This window comes from Fusarium subglutinans (assembly GCF_013396075.1).
Source record: "Fusarium subglutinans strain NRRL 66333 chromosome Unknown NRRL66333_c0000059, whole genome shotgun sequence".
NCBI lineage: Eukaryota > Fungi > Ascomycota > Sordariomycetes > Hypocreales > Nectriaceae > Fusarium > Fusarium subglutinans.
Genome location: NW_023502122.1, coordinates 15,484 through 29,543, shown reverse-complemented (window position 1 = coordinate 29,543; position 14,060 = coordinate 15,484). Strand labels below are relative to the sequence as shown.

The following is a 14,060-nucleotide window of genomic DNA, read 5'->3' as shown; positions in this document are numbered from 1 at the left end:
AGAGTATAATTACGCCCGATAACAAATTATTGATTCAAATGAATTGTTACCTTTAGTAGACGATGGTACGTGAAGACTGGATGGAAATCAAATCCTACATAAAAATCGCCCAAGCATTACGCCATAGTCAAGTCACAGCTACGCCAACGACTTTCCACGGATCAACCCGCCCGTCATAGCTGGTATCCACTCCCCGCCGGTGATACAACGTCAAGCCACTTTTATTTCCATAGTCATCATGTCATTGACTCAATCTTTTGGAATCATCGACCTTGTCCCCCTAGTAATTCCATGTACAGTGAGTTACTTGACGGCATGATTACGAACTACATGGCGGAACAATTGATAATGATCTCTACGCATCATAGTGGAGAAATGCACATCGGTAGTTGAACAGGTAGTTGCAAGATAGCCGATGAACACACATAAAATGCTAGATCTGCTCGTGCATATTCCCAACTGCATTCGACATCATTTCTTTCTGATTAATCATGTCGGCCACTTCTTTCTTCCGAAGTGCGATACTCCTCGCTGCAGTGGGTGCTGCCAATGCAGTACCTGTTGTTTCAGAGGCTCAAACAACAGTCTCATCCTCTGGTCCAGCTGGCACACCCCGTCCCTACAGCTTCGTGACTTCTCACGGCCCCTTCAAAGGAACACCTACCACCACCGGTGCACTCTCAACTACAGTTCTTGCCTCAGCCATTCCTGAGCGTCCTCCTCCCCCGGGATCTTTCGACTATCCCGCCAATGGCAAACTCAACGCTCCTCAGCCTGCACCCTACACTCCAGACGGCGGTGTTGGCACGAACGGCTCTGCGCCTGTATATCGCGTACAAAGCGACTTTGACTACCAATCTCTCGCTTTGGCTCTGTATCAAGAGTGGATTGAACTCGATCTCTTCCGCTGGGGTCTCGCCACTTTCTCAAAGGAAGAGTTCGACGCGTACGGCATCAACGATGAGGACCGTTTCTTAATCGAGCACATGGCTCGTCAAGAAATCGGCCACGCAACTGTAATCAGCAACATGCTCGGCCCCGAAGCCCCGAAGCAGTGCACGTACAACTACCCCGTCTCCAACGTCCCCGAGTTCATCGACTTCAACCAGAAGCTCACGCGCTGGGGCGAGTCTGGCGTTTACGGCTTCCTGCCGCACTTGAATTCTGGACCTGCGGCGCAGTTGTTGCTGCAGAGTATTACCATTGAGGCGAGGCAGCAGATGATCTTCAGACAGTTTGGCGGTACGTTTGCTATGCCGGAGTGGCATACACCTGGTATTCCGCAAAGCTGGGCGTGGACTTTGTTGGCGCCGTATATTTCGAGCTGTCCTTCTAATCAGACGAGACTTGTCTGGCAGAACTTTCCGTCGCTGAATATTCTCAACCAGCCTAACCCTGCGCGCATCAATGGGTCTGCTGTTTGGAATGAGACGACTGGAGGATATGCCAATACTTTGTCTACGAAGGACATTGATAAGGATGAGCTCTGTGTAAACGCTACTGAGACCGGCGAAAATTGCAAGGCTGCGATTACTCACAACCGCACCATCCCTCTGTCCTACCCCGGCCGTCAGGTCTTCCTGAACTGGGATGCACCCGGCAAGCCCGTCGGTCCCAACAACAGCTACATCACCTCCACCAACGTCAAGGAGCCCAAGTTTGCTGCGTGGGTATCTCAGCTCAACGTCACATATTCTCCTCTTCAGAACATCAGTCTCGAGGACAGAACGGCGTACACCATCCAGCCTAATGTCTCGACTTGGCAGGGTGATCCCGCTATCAACGGAACTATGTTCCTTGCTTTGACGGATACGGATCTCTATGTTACGCCTTATAACCTTACGATGATTAACCCTCACGTTGCTGCTCTCGCTGTTTACCAGGCTGGTTAGATAAGTAATGGATGGAGTTTAGCTTTAAGCATTTGTGATGGCTGGGTGATGGATATGACTCATGGACTTGTTTAATACTATTCTTCGTGTACAATACCACTGTTTAATGATATTCACATATTTAACTGAAAAAGTCCCGAAATGATGAAACTCAATTGCGTGACTATAATGAATGCTACAAACAATTTCCCTTGCGACTGTGACTCAGATGTCGTCATAACCGTATAATCCTTCCTCTAACCCCTTGATCTGCAGCGCCAACAATTTAGAGTAGTATCGGCACATAGCCAGGTTACCTCCATGATACCAAAATCCAGGATGTCCACTCTTCTGCCAAATAGTCCTCATCTCGCCCTCGTCATTAAAGCCCCAAACATCTTTCACCTTGTCTGCAATTGCATCGCCAAACATGACCCTCGTCTGCGTTCTCATGTTCTGATATCCCGTCGCAAACACAATCTCATCAGCCTCAAGCTCCGAACCATCCGCGAATCTCAATCCGTGAGGCAAAACAGTCTCGATCTCTTGTCCGTGCTTGACCTTGATCTTGCCGTCGGCGATGAGCTGAGAAGCACCGACGTCGATGTAGTAACCGCCTCCGCGCTGGAAGTACTTGAGCAAGAGCCCGGCGTCATCGGGACCCGCATCGGTCTTGAAACCAGCTTTGTTGAGACCGGAGAGGATCTCCTTGTCGAAGTCTGCTTGCTTTTTGGTCGTTGTGACGGAGAGGGCTTTGAACACAGGGATGGGAAGGCCGTGGATGAGAAGATCAGCGTCATCGACAGGGGGACCGTCTTCGGAGTAAACGCCCTTGAGACTAATGTCGGTGATGGCCTTGGAGGAAACGACGTGGGTGCTGGAGCGCTGGACCATGGTGACGTCGTAGCCCTTCTCGAGGAAGTCCTGAGCGATGTCGTGGCCGGAGTTGCAAGATCCAACAACAATGGCCTTCTTACCCTGGCTGTTATCACGAGCACCAGAGAACTCGGAAGAATGGCAGAGACGATCACCCTTGAAGTCGGAAATACCCTTCATGTCAGGCATGTTCTTTTTACCAGAGTGGCCAGTAGCCTGGATAAGATGTCTGGGGTGCAGAGTTCGTCGCTCCTTGGTACCATCATCCTTGGTTCGCTCAACAGTGACATCCCATCGCTTCTTAGCATCGTCCCACTTTGTCTCAACGAGGGAAGTCTTCATCCAGATGTTGAGCTCAAGAAGAGTGGCGTAGGCTTCGAAGAATTGAGCGAGCTTATCCTTGGGTGTGAAGATGGGCCATTGGGGAGGAAATTGGAGATATGGCATATGGTCGTACCAAACGGGGTCGTGGAGAACCAGTTGGTGGTATCGCTTGCGCCAGTTGTCGCCTACGCGATCGTTCTGGTCGATGGCGAGGGCTTCGACACCGAGCATCTTGAGACGAGCAGCGGCTGTGAGACCAGCTTGACCGGCACCTGAGACTGTTAGCTATCACGTACAATTTATCCTTGTAGAATAAGTGTTACTTACCAACGATCAAAACAGCAGGTTCGCTGCCATCGGCGAAATCAGCCTCAGCTTCTCGTCGCTGCGCCCAGTTCTTTCGCCCAGGCTTTCCACCATGCTCAACACCACGCGATCGATGATCATTAATCGCCTCTTCAAAGCCCTTCAACTCCTGAATTCTCGTATAAAACGTGAAAATCTTCCACTCGCCATTCTCCTCAATCAACCGCGCCAGACCCAGGCCCTTACCGCGCACAGTCTCAATCTCGAAAAAGAACTGTACGCCCTGGACTTCACCAGCGCCATCAATAGGCAGGAACTGGGGCTTTCGCACAGGAGCTGAGCTGTCAACCTCAATCTTGGTCAGGCGAAGACCATCCTTTGACTCGGAGCAGGACTTGAGGAATGAGAGGACGTTGGAGGGGCCTTGGACGGTGCGGAAGTTCCAGGATAGGGCGAGGTGATCGCGCCAGAAACCGTCTTCGGAGAATAGACGAGCGACAGCTGTGAGGTCTTTGTTCTTGAGGGCTGTGTTGAAGGCGGATACGAGGGAGGTGGCGATTTCTTGGGGGTTTGAGGAGGAGGGTTTTTTGGTTGCGGAGGGGAACTTTGCGAGGGCGATGTTTGTTGAGCCTGGGACTGCCCAGGCTCGGGAGGTCCGGGGGATGCTCTGAGGAATGACGTCGCCCATTGTGAGTGTTATTGAGAACTACAAATGTGATTGTTGAACTGAAGAGGGTTGAGAATGAGAGAGAGAGAGTTGATGATGGAGTGAACAAAGAGGGGAAGATGGTTGGGTTTAAGTAAGGCAGCCTCAAGTGAAACATGCATAACCAAACACAAGCCGACAATTTGCAAGCCCGCTCGCTCGCTGATCGATGTTACATTTCCCTTTGCAATTGGACTATTCCTGTCAAACTCTCCTGCTGTGCTTCCCCACGTTTCCCTTTCCCGCCAACTGTTACTGCCCCTCCCCCGCTCAAAGCCCCGCACTTTGTCGAGCGGTTCCGACTACGGTCCCTACTCTAGCGGAATCGGCTCCGGGAGATCCTTCCGTTGGCGGTTCCGTACGATTCGGTGCTGAGGAGGAGTAAATCTGGGGTAGTAAATCGTGAGGCTGATGGCCGGGGATGAGGATGTTTTGAATGTTGAGATGATGATAGTTGAGGGGAGGCTGTCGGCAAATGAAATTGAGTTTGGCGGACGGGCTGCTTCACCGGCCGGTATCGGGTCATCCCTGCAGATACGACTACAGAGTTTTAATTCGATGCATGCAGCTGTTCCTGGTGAAGTTTCAACGGTGAATCCTACAACTCTTGACCGCAAGATGAAGGTTCTTCAGATAGAAATCCCTAGATAGAACTCTAATACTAATGCCGAAGCGACTGTCGTTTAAATTGGCCGTCAATTAAGACCCTTGCATAAGACCCTTGGAAAAGGCCGAGTTGATGCCATTCAGTACATGGAATGAAGTTACATAGCGTGCCATTTAGATCTGCTTACATCTCTTGGCAGATGAGGCTCTCGGAGTGACGTCTAGGATCAGCTTATTCTTGGACTGGTCAGCATCCTCCCCCTTCGGGAAAGATGAGACAAGATTACTGGTAAGCTGGTGATGTTAGTGCTTATCGGCATTGTCATTTGTAAAAAAAAAATCTAGGAATTAGCTTTTGATATGCTATAGAACCGTGTATGTCCTTATCCCAGTGGTCCAGCGCAAGGCTGATCCTGTTCCCTCATACCGTCGGACAAATTGAGGATCGGTGGCTATCTATTCTGCTGTACTACGCGATAGTGGTTCGCCTCGGGTCTGCCGGTAAAATGGTAAATGCTGTCTGGACCGGCCTGTGGATTGTTGCATTCGCAACGTCGTGATTATTTCGGGACAAACATTGTTCGTCTTCACCTCCAGCTGCTACTTGTCTCCAATTTTCATGAAATGTGTAGCCCTGACCAGGGCTTCTAGGCCACTCGTTTGCACTTCTCGAATACAGATTCAAGGTGCCTACAAGGGTTGATACATAGAACAGTTCTTTAACTGAGCACATTGAACTCGCTTTAGCTAATTACTGTATACGATAAAGCTATTACGAGGGATGTGATGGTATACCGTGAGGCGATTGCTTGTTCTAGGATTGGCGGATGTTAGTAGAATACTAACCTCCCGCTACGGGAAGGAAATTGTAATTTACTAGGGTAGCCTTCTCATAGCCACAATAACCCGAGGTAAAGTACAATGTTGGTAATGCATAAATTCAGTCAAGCTGAATCTGCCTTGCTGACTCTAGGGGCATTATCGATTTGGTGGCTGAGACATACATCATGAATAGAGGCTTTGATTGGCTTGTTATGCGGAGATGACAACGCCTGCATACAATAACACCTTAGGCATCTATGCTGAGACTTGCTCAGCCTGATTTACTCTTGGGTATACATATTTAGGCACCCATGCGCTGCTGTTGCCCCCCAATTTCAATTAATTCATTCCTGGTATCAGGCCTCATTTTTGCTACTTCCCCACTCTAGAACTGCAGCTATGCCATCTTTTGGCAGGCTTCAAGCAGCGCTGGCTTCTGCGACAAATGAGTTGACTCTTGCAGCAGCGAACATCAATTTTGACTTCACACTAGTTAGATGTGAAGTGCCGAAAGAATTCGAACCTCTAGGAAATGCTCTATCCCAAACTCGAAAGGAAAATGCAGAAGGCGGGACAGCGCACATAACTGCCCGCAGGCTCGGTGTGCTTTTCGAGGGCATACTTGGACCAACACCTGCTCTTGTCAAATCATATGGTACCCGGGTCTCTGAGATCGCCCAAGCTGTCCAGAAGGAGAACCCACCTGAGATAGAGGAGAGCATCTTTGCAGCCCATGCAGGGGCAGATGGTACATCCATCTGGGCTGCAGCAACATCGTCCCCAACTGCATTGCATGTGCAGCTTCTGGCCTGTATGCTGGCTCGTCTCTGGTCAGCTTCGGAGGCGACATCAATATGGGTCGAGCTTATTAAGGAAAGGAGGAAACAGATCGAGAGCATGTGGAATGATGATGAACCTCTTCGATTCGCCACTGTTGCTGCCGCAGCTCAGTCAGACATATCTCGCGCTAGCCTAGCTGAGTGGGACGCAAGTGTCCGCTCTTGGCTCCGAACAGCAGACCGATTCAACCAGGAGCGGCAAGACAAGCTGATGATCCTTCTTGATAAGGTCAACCTGCCAATCAGTCATGACACAGTCTACTCTAGTGTCATAGCAGCTTGGAAGTCAGCTGTGGAAACAATGGAGAGGCTCGTCAAGGGAATGCCCCAGGCAGTCAATGAAGGCTCATGCCTCCTCGCCCTAAGTGCCTGGCACCTGTATCCAGATATCACTGTTGAGGGATCAGATATGCCGCCTCTCCAATTCTCAGATCCGCTTGTCCAGTCCGGTGGGTTCCTGACCCTTGGGCTCGCTCGCCCACGCGAAGGTGACGCCCATGGTGTTTTCTGGTCCTTATCGCTGGCGCATCTGAACTTTTACGGTCGCCCCGTCTCCAGGAAGGCTAGGTTTGACACTGAGTCTCGCAAGCTATCATTTGGCCAGTTCACTCAGGCCGTTTACGGTTCGCTATTGGGACACTGGAATCTCATAGGGCCTTTGGCACAATACCCATCTGGTATCTTTGTTGCGATGAAACAGACGATAGAACGACAGGTATCTGCTGACACGCCTGGAGCGGTGGCCAAGGCGTCACGAGATCCTTCTTCCGCCATCAATATTCTCTCGAAATTAGGCGCCGCTCACCTAGACGCAGAGCCGTTCCCAGATGATATTATCCACAAGCTCATTGCTTTGGGCAACAAACGAGCGTCTAAGTTCATTCCATCCACGGGACCGAGGCCGTTCCTTGGACTTGGCGATGTCGGAGATCTTCTGAGTAAACTCAAAGGTCCAATGGAGAGGGTTGCCTTACTTCGCAGGCTAGCTCTCTCCAGTGATTATGATCCTGATGTATTCATCATCCGGTACTTTGACGAGGAAAGGGCGTCATTTACTCCAGCTGGAGAGGAACAGCATTGTGCGTTTGCCAGTGCACAAGCCCGCCGCAATCCAGATGGTGTCTCATCAACACATGGCCAATGGGTTCCCAGATCATTTATGGATAAGTATCAATACCAGGGAGAAGTGGTTACTGAAATGACCACCGAATACTCTCAACGCCTGGCCATGCAGGACAAAGCCATCACGATGACAGCGATAGGCCCGACCGGAGAGGTAGTCTTGCAGAACTTCCATTTTGTCTGTGGTGCAGCCAGTGCCGCCATTTTCATGCAGGAAACAGCAATTGAACGCTGTGCAATGGGTGTAATCCCTCGCGCTGCCATAAGGCCTTTAAGTATAGAAGATATCAAATGGTGTTTGGACTCTGACTTCTGCGAACCAGCAAAGCTGCTTGATATTTTCCATACCGACCCGGCACCTTCAATGTTGACCTTGAGAGCACTTACCATAGCTCATAAGGTTTACCAAACGCTTCCAGACGCGGCCATATCTACTCGTTCTTTAGAGTCACCTTTATATCAAGCCAAATGGGCCAGTTCTGTACTAGATCTAAGGGCAAACCTAGATCCCGTCCGCAACATCAACTCTCACTATCAACGACTAAGCCTGAGCCTCACTAGTTCACTATCGTGTGTGGCATATTTAGAAGGTGGATTTGACTTGGAGCCAGAAAACCTAGAGCGAACTTTCGCTCTTGCTTTCGAAGAAAGTATCTACTTCTCCATGAAGGCATGATAACAATCAAAACAACACTGCTGCGCTTTACTAACAATCTGCATTAGCTCGCTTGCGACCCTTGGGATACTGCTGAAGCCCATGAACTCAAGAGATTTACCGGTAATATCGGGCGATCCGGCCTCACGCTTCTCATTCCACCCAAAACACCGATGGTCATGGAACTAGAGGAGACATCTTGGCGGGTGATGTCTTCTTCGGAGTTTGATGGAAAGTCCGAGAATTATTTCACTAAAACGTCTATGCACCTCTCCTTCACCGAATATTATGTTCCACTCGTTCGGTCTGGAGATGTGCAGGAGCAGGATAGTCAGGTTTTCTTACTAGAATCTGTCGTCTCCGTGTACGACGCGGGGCGTTGGATCGGTGACGTTGATGTATTGAAATGTCTCGCCAGCCCTCTTGTTTCTCACATGCCGGAAGAAAGTTGCAGCGGCAACCATGCCGGTCACAGATTTGTAGGTATTTCATCCCTACAAACATGGAATGACGTTCTCGATCCTCCTCCTGGCGACTGTATCATTAGAGCTCAGGGCTGTTGGCTAGCAAGGTTGGCAATTGTGACAATATTTGTCGAGGCTCAAGGAGGAACAGATGGCGAGCGTGTCTGTATTCTCTCGAGCAATACTTGTTGGGAATGTTTAGGGCCTAAGAACTTTTCACAGAATCAGCTTAGACTTGGCCATCAAGTGTCTACAGTATGTATACCTAGTATTAGTCGGTTTGTAGTATGTTGAGCCTATTTTATGCACGACTTTTAACTCTTATTCCATAAACTTAGCCTTCCTTGCTTACATGTAAATAGTAAATAATTACCTATATACATTATAAACGGCCTTGCATTACCCGATCCAAAACTAACCAGTATACCAAAGTCCAGTATCTGTCCACATTGATGCAGGTCCTGTGAATCCCCAGGCTGATCCAAACAAAATATCCTGATTTTGCGGTATGAAGCTCACAACTTGCAAGTTTTTAATTCCTCTGATCCTTCTACTACATGCATTCTGCAGGCTGCAGAACCCCGGGTATGCCTTATTAAGTACTACTGTCTCTTCCTATGCTACTCTATACTCCGATCGGCCTTTTAAGTATATAGACTTTATTTGTAAGTATAGATGTAGAAAACTAACTGAAGCAATTACTGAGCCAAGTTACAGCACGAATATACCGACATGTAAGGGTACCTAGACCTCTTTGTAGTAATTTCCAGAAACCCTGTTCGATCACTATACCAAGATTACCTCCGTCACCCAACCTGTTAAGTCTGATAGTCTCGGGAGATCTACCCGCTACAGCTTTACAGTGAAGAACCGAACCCTCTCAGATGCTTTCTTGACATATTGAAAGTCTTCCCGGGCGACATTCCCCCCAACCATCTGCACAACAAGTCCTTCATAGTGTATGCTCGTACCCCGCGGTTCCGGAGTAGAAGCAAGAGTGCACGGCTTTTGAAGGAAACAAATGATTCAAAATGTGAAGCGGAAGAGTGCAAGAAAGCCCTTGCCAAATAGGACCCTTAGATCCCACTTGAAAGCGATGGCACCACTTTCGTTCGTTCGCCGTCTCCAACTTAGGATCTCCTGGCTCCGGGGCTGTATGGGATATATACCTCAGGTCCAGCATGTCAAGCCTCATGAGTGGTGCTGTAAAAGAATGTTCCTTCTTCTTGATCCAGGACAGATTTTGTTCGTCCTTGGTTGGTGGAAACGGCTCAAGTTGCTCCACCCATGACTCCCATAGTTCAGCGGTGTCTAGGCAGAACTAAACTTGACCGGCTGACGAGAGCCAAGACCAGGTTGGAAAGTTGCCACGGCTCTCTGGTAACCTCTGCGTGCTTCTTGACCGCCAAAACAAATGTAAAACACAGTGTGACCGAAAAGCTCCCGTAAAATATTCAGCCCCATGGCGCTCTGATAAAATATCTGCGATTCCTTGGTTAGCCACAAGCCTGTCACTGGGAAACGACAAATCCATGTCTGTGGAGTGTGCCGTCAATGCAGTCCAACGCACTCCCAACGCTTCCTGTTTATCAATTAATTGGATTGACATAAAATTGACAAGAAAGAGATGGAAGGCGCACTGCCGATGGTCGTCAAAGGCAATGGTATCTCTACAAGCTCTATTCAGGCAAGATCCAAGGTTTTAACCAAATAATTTATTCATCTCCATTACCATCGATGAATCACCCATTGTTGACTCTACTCTGAATAGCCTGATTGACTAAACATTCTACTATCAAGCTGTTTCACATTACTTATCAGGACTTACATCAACCATCCCGTATGGCCTTGCCATTACTCCTTTTAATATCTCCATTGGTAGAGATATTATCGAGAACAACTGCCATAGAAACATCAGATATCATTTACCCGTAGATACTTATAGCCACCCAAACACCCATGTAAGCTCATATTGCCAATATTCATCCGCTCTCTCCATCCCAACCGCATTTCGCAAAACCACATCATAGACATACAAAATCGCAAAGCAATCCTTCAAGTATTTCTTCAGCCCCTCTCTCGCCTTTTCCTGAACTTCATCCAACCCATCTGCCAACGGATCAACAACCTTCATGTCCCCTTCAGGAGTACCCTTGCGCCGACCGGCAACCCACGACTCAGTAACCCCCAAAGAAAACCAAAAAGCTCGGTGCGGAATATTCTGTGCTGGGAAGTCATAGTTCTCAAGGGCGTGGTTGCTCAGAAACGACAGAAACTGTTCAACAGATAGTATTGCGACTCGGTGTGCTGCCCGAGACTCAACAGCTTCAATGAGGTTCAGGTAGATGTACATTTGCAGCGCCACGGTCGCGACGAGATCGAGACCAAAGGCGTGACCCCAGTGAAGACCTCGTAGGTTTGATAAGGGTACCTCCTTGGCAAGACGGACGAGCGCGGATAAAGCCTCACGCCGAGTACTCTTGTCATCGGCGGTAGCAGCTACAATGACCAACATCTTGGCTGCATCGGCGAGATTGGCATCAGCGGTGCTGTAAAATGGCTCAGCGTCGCTGTCCGGATCTTTCGCTCGGCGTTTCCAGTACTCCAGATCCTGATGTGATGGCTTCAGCGGGTTGTGCAGTGCGGAGTTATCCTCATGAGGCTCCAGACCGAAATGGCGTTCAGCGAAATACACGACATCATCGGAAAACAGCTTTCCACTTCCTTGTACTCCGTCAATCTTCGTGTTCTCTGTGTTAGAGAATTCTCTGATAGTTGCCAGAAACACGCGGTTGAAGTGGCCGATCACCGCTTGCTGCTCGGGCAAATCCAGCGCAGCTAGGCTATAGTTGCCTTCTTGTTCAGCTGGCGTGAGGGAGAAATGGGGAGCAACCAAGTGCCATGGTATCTTGTGATCAAGATGCATTTTCAGTGGTGGTCAGTGTCGTTGTTGTTGGAAAGAAGTGTTTGCGATGTCTCGGCTCAGAGATGCAAAACTCAAGCTTGTTTTGCATCCATTTCTGTGACGAAAGATACCTCTTTTTGTATATATACGCTTTAATATTGCATTTGAAAAGTATTATCAAATGCAATTATCCAACACTTCCCATTGCGAAATATAGAAGCACGTCTATCTTAAGGAAAGGATACTCGGAATAGCTATCTCTTTTGCAATCATCATGCCCAAGGAATGTTTTGGCCTAGTAGACCAGTCCTTGTTAATTGCCTTATTTTAATTGAGTAAATCTATCCGTCGCCTCTAAGCCTAGGGTGATTCTAGCAATTAACATACTCCCATTCATAGCTTGCTGGAACGTTGAAGCCGTTCGGGGCAGACCATCAGACTTTCCACTCACGTCAGAGGTAGGTAGCCGTTACATCATGACGTATCGCCCAATAAACAAGATCGATTGCGGGGAAGGACCATCAACGTCAAACCTTTTCTTCCTCAACTCCATTGATTCCCTCTCATACTTAATCAATTCATCTCATCAATTGGCAATTGAACCATCGAAATGCTCATCGCAATGCTGTGGCGGCTACCTCTTCTCCTCGCTGCGAATGTCGGCCGTGTCGCAGCTGATGGGCAGCAGGTGCTTGGCTCCGACAACACAGATCTGGATCACATCCGCGACAAGTACTGTCTGTCTTCCCGCAATTAAGGGCTTTTACTGACCTGGATAGACTGCTCGAGGCTCAGATCATACCCACCGTTATTGATGACTTCCCGCCCGCTCTCAGCCTTCGTGTGAAATGGAAGCACGACTCTGCCGACCTAGGCAACACCCTAAAACCCAATCATCTCAAAAGGGCTCCCGTAATTCATCTTGACAAAGTTGAGTCTGACGCACTTGCTGGCGCTCAACTCTCCAAGGACATGTCGTACGTCATCGTCCTCACCGATCCCGACGCACCATCCCGCGATGACCCCAAATGGTCCGAATTCTGCCACTGGATCGCAGTGAGCTCTCAGCTAAAATACTCAACGAACTCCAAATCCAAACATCACCTCAAGGACATCATCAAATACAAACCTCCTGCTCCACCGCCCAAGACCGGGAAGCACCGCTATGTCTTCTTCACCTTCATCGCAGCCAATGGAACAACCAAGAAGCTGCACCTGAGCAAACCAGAGGAGAGGAAGCACTGGGGATCGGATCATGCAGGCCATGGCGTTCGTGAATGGGCGCATGAGAATGGTCTTATTCCCATCGGTAAGGTCGATCTAATTCCCATCTCGTTCACCGAGGTTAACGATATCCAGCTGCGAATTTTATATACGCGGAAAACGACGAGCAGTAGCCCTTGCACTTCACATGCCAAACGCACTCTCCCTAGCATAAATGATTCGAAAAGGAAGCTCATTCATATACTTTGAACGGTTCCTTGGTTTTCACTCTTCAATTCAAGAATGTCATTCGTCGTACCGGAGGTTGTTCCTGATTTAGAAACCGAGCGGTTTTAGCATCGTGCAACCCCGCACCAATACACGTTGTCTATGCCACCACGATCTATGCAGATCCAGGTCCTTGACGCTTAAACAAGCAGGTCGGCATATAATAGGCACTACCGGTCTTGGCGGGCAGAGCGAGTGATTTAGTCGAGCTTTGGAGCGTGACCTTCGGAGCAGAGATCATTACTGCTTTAGGAAGGTAGCTCCTAGTCTCGGCATGCGATGATCGGAGGTGTACTACTGCTTTTAACATTAACTTCGGAGAATCTCTTGTTCGGAGAAGAAACTTTTTTTGATGGGCACGAGACTATGAATATATGTATAAATACTTCAATGGATCGCCATAGTTTTTAGGTTTATCGGTCATCAGTGCAGTCATCAAAATGAAGTTCAGCGCCTCTCTCCTCACCCTCATCCCAGCCGTCTTCGCCCTTCCTACCGGCGAAGATGCTGCTGTCTCTAAGCGCCAGAGCGCCAACACAGTGACAGATCAACTCCTCTTCAGCGTCACTCTACCTACATTTACCGCTCGTCGCAACGCCCGTGATCCTCCTACCCTCGACTGGACTTCTGATGGCTGCACTTCTTCCCCTGACAACCCTTTCGGCTTCCCTTTCGTGCCTGCTTGCAACCGTCATGACTTTGGATACAACAACTATCGCATCCAGAGCCGTTTCACTGTTAGCGCCAAGGCTCGCATTGACAGCAACTTCAAGACCGAGTAAGCCTCCTGTCCAGTTGTACATTTTATGAAAACAGGGCTAATTATAAATAGTTTGTACTACCAATGTACCTCCTCGAGTGCTGGTGGTGCATGCCGTGCGTTAGCTGATGTTTACTACGCTGCTGTCCGTGCTTTCGGTGGCGGTGATGCTACTCCCGGCAAGCGAGATGAGGATCTTGTTAAGGAATATGAAGAGGCTGTTGAGATTTACAACAAGGCTGTCGAAGAAGCACAGGCGAAGGGCGAGCTGCCTCGTCTTGACTAAGAGTCAGAGGGCATTTTGAATACCTGT

At 48.9% G+C, this 14,060-nt stretch overlaps 6 protein-coding genes across 6 annotated transcripts; 4 read left to right on the top strand and 2 right to left on the bottom strand.

Moving 5' to 3' along the window:
* Window positions 1-491: 491 nt before the first annotated feature.
* Window positions 492-1,892, top strand: FSUBG_5804 (Rds1; the record flags this gene model as incomplete). Its single annotated transcript, XM_036683940.1, has 1 exon — window positions 492-1,892. One exon carries the CDS (start codon window positions 492-494, stop codon window positions 1,890-1,892), a length of 1,401 nt encoding a protein of 466 aa, XP_036538588.1.
* Window positions 1,893-2,096: 204 nt separating this feature from the next.
* Window positions 2,097-4,065, bottom strand: FSUBG_5803 (flavin-containing protein; the record flags this gene model as incomplete). Its single annotated transcript, XM_036683939.1, has 2 exons — window positions 2,097-3,343; window positions 3,399-4,065. The coding sequence occupies 2 exons, from the start codon at window positions 4,063-4,065 to the stop codon at window positions 2,097-2,099; spliced, it is 1,914 nt and encodes a 637-aa protein (XP_036538587.1).
* A 1,845-nt stretch (window positions 4,066-5,910) lies between these two features.
* Window positions 5,911-8,148, top strand: FSUBG_5802 (uncharacterized protein; the record flags this gene model as incomplete). The annotated part of the gene is made up of 1 exon (XM_036683938.1): window positions 5,911-8,148. One exon carries the CDS (start codon window positions 5,911-5,913, stop codon window positions 8,146-8,148), a length of 2,238 nt encoding a protein of 745 aa, XP_036538586.1.
* A 2,382-nt stretch (window positions 8,149-10,530) lies between these two features.
* FSUBG_5801 (uncharacterized protein) lies at window positions 10,531-11,517 on the bottom strand (the record flags this gene model as incomplete). Its single annotated transcript, XM_036683937.1, has 1 exon — window positions 10,531-11,517. One exon carries the CDS (start codon window positions 11,515-11,517, stop codon window positions 10,531-10,533), a length of 987 nt encoding a protein of 328 aa, XP_036538585.1.
* A 589-nt stretch (window positions 11,518-12,106) lies between these two features.
* On the top strand, window positions 12,107-12,893 carry FSUBG_5800 (carboxypeptidase Y inhibitor; the record flags this gene model as incomplete). The annotated part of the gene is made up of 3 exons (XM_036683936.1): window positions 12,107-12,228; window positions 12,276-12,805; window positions 12,856-12,893. 3 exons carry the CDS (start codon window positions 12,107-12,109, stop codon window positions 12,891-12,893), a joined length of 690 nt encoding a protein of 229 aa, XP_036538584.1.
* A 534-nt stretch (window positions 12,894-13,427) lies between these two features.
* Window positions 13,428-14,033, top strand: FSUBG_5799 (phospholipase A2; the record flags this gene model as incomplete). The annotated part of the gene is made up of 2 exons (XM_036683933.1): window positions 13,428-13,765; window positions 13,820-14,033. The coding sequence occupies 2 exons, from the start codon at window positions 13,428-13,430 to the stop codon at window positions 14,031-14,033; spliced, it is 552 nt and encodes a 183-aa protein (XP_036538583.1).
* Between the last annotated feature and the right edge of the window lie 27 nt (window positions 14,034-14,060).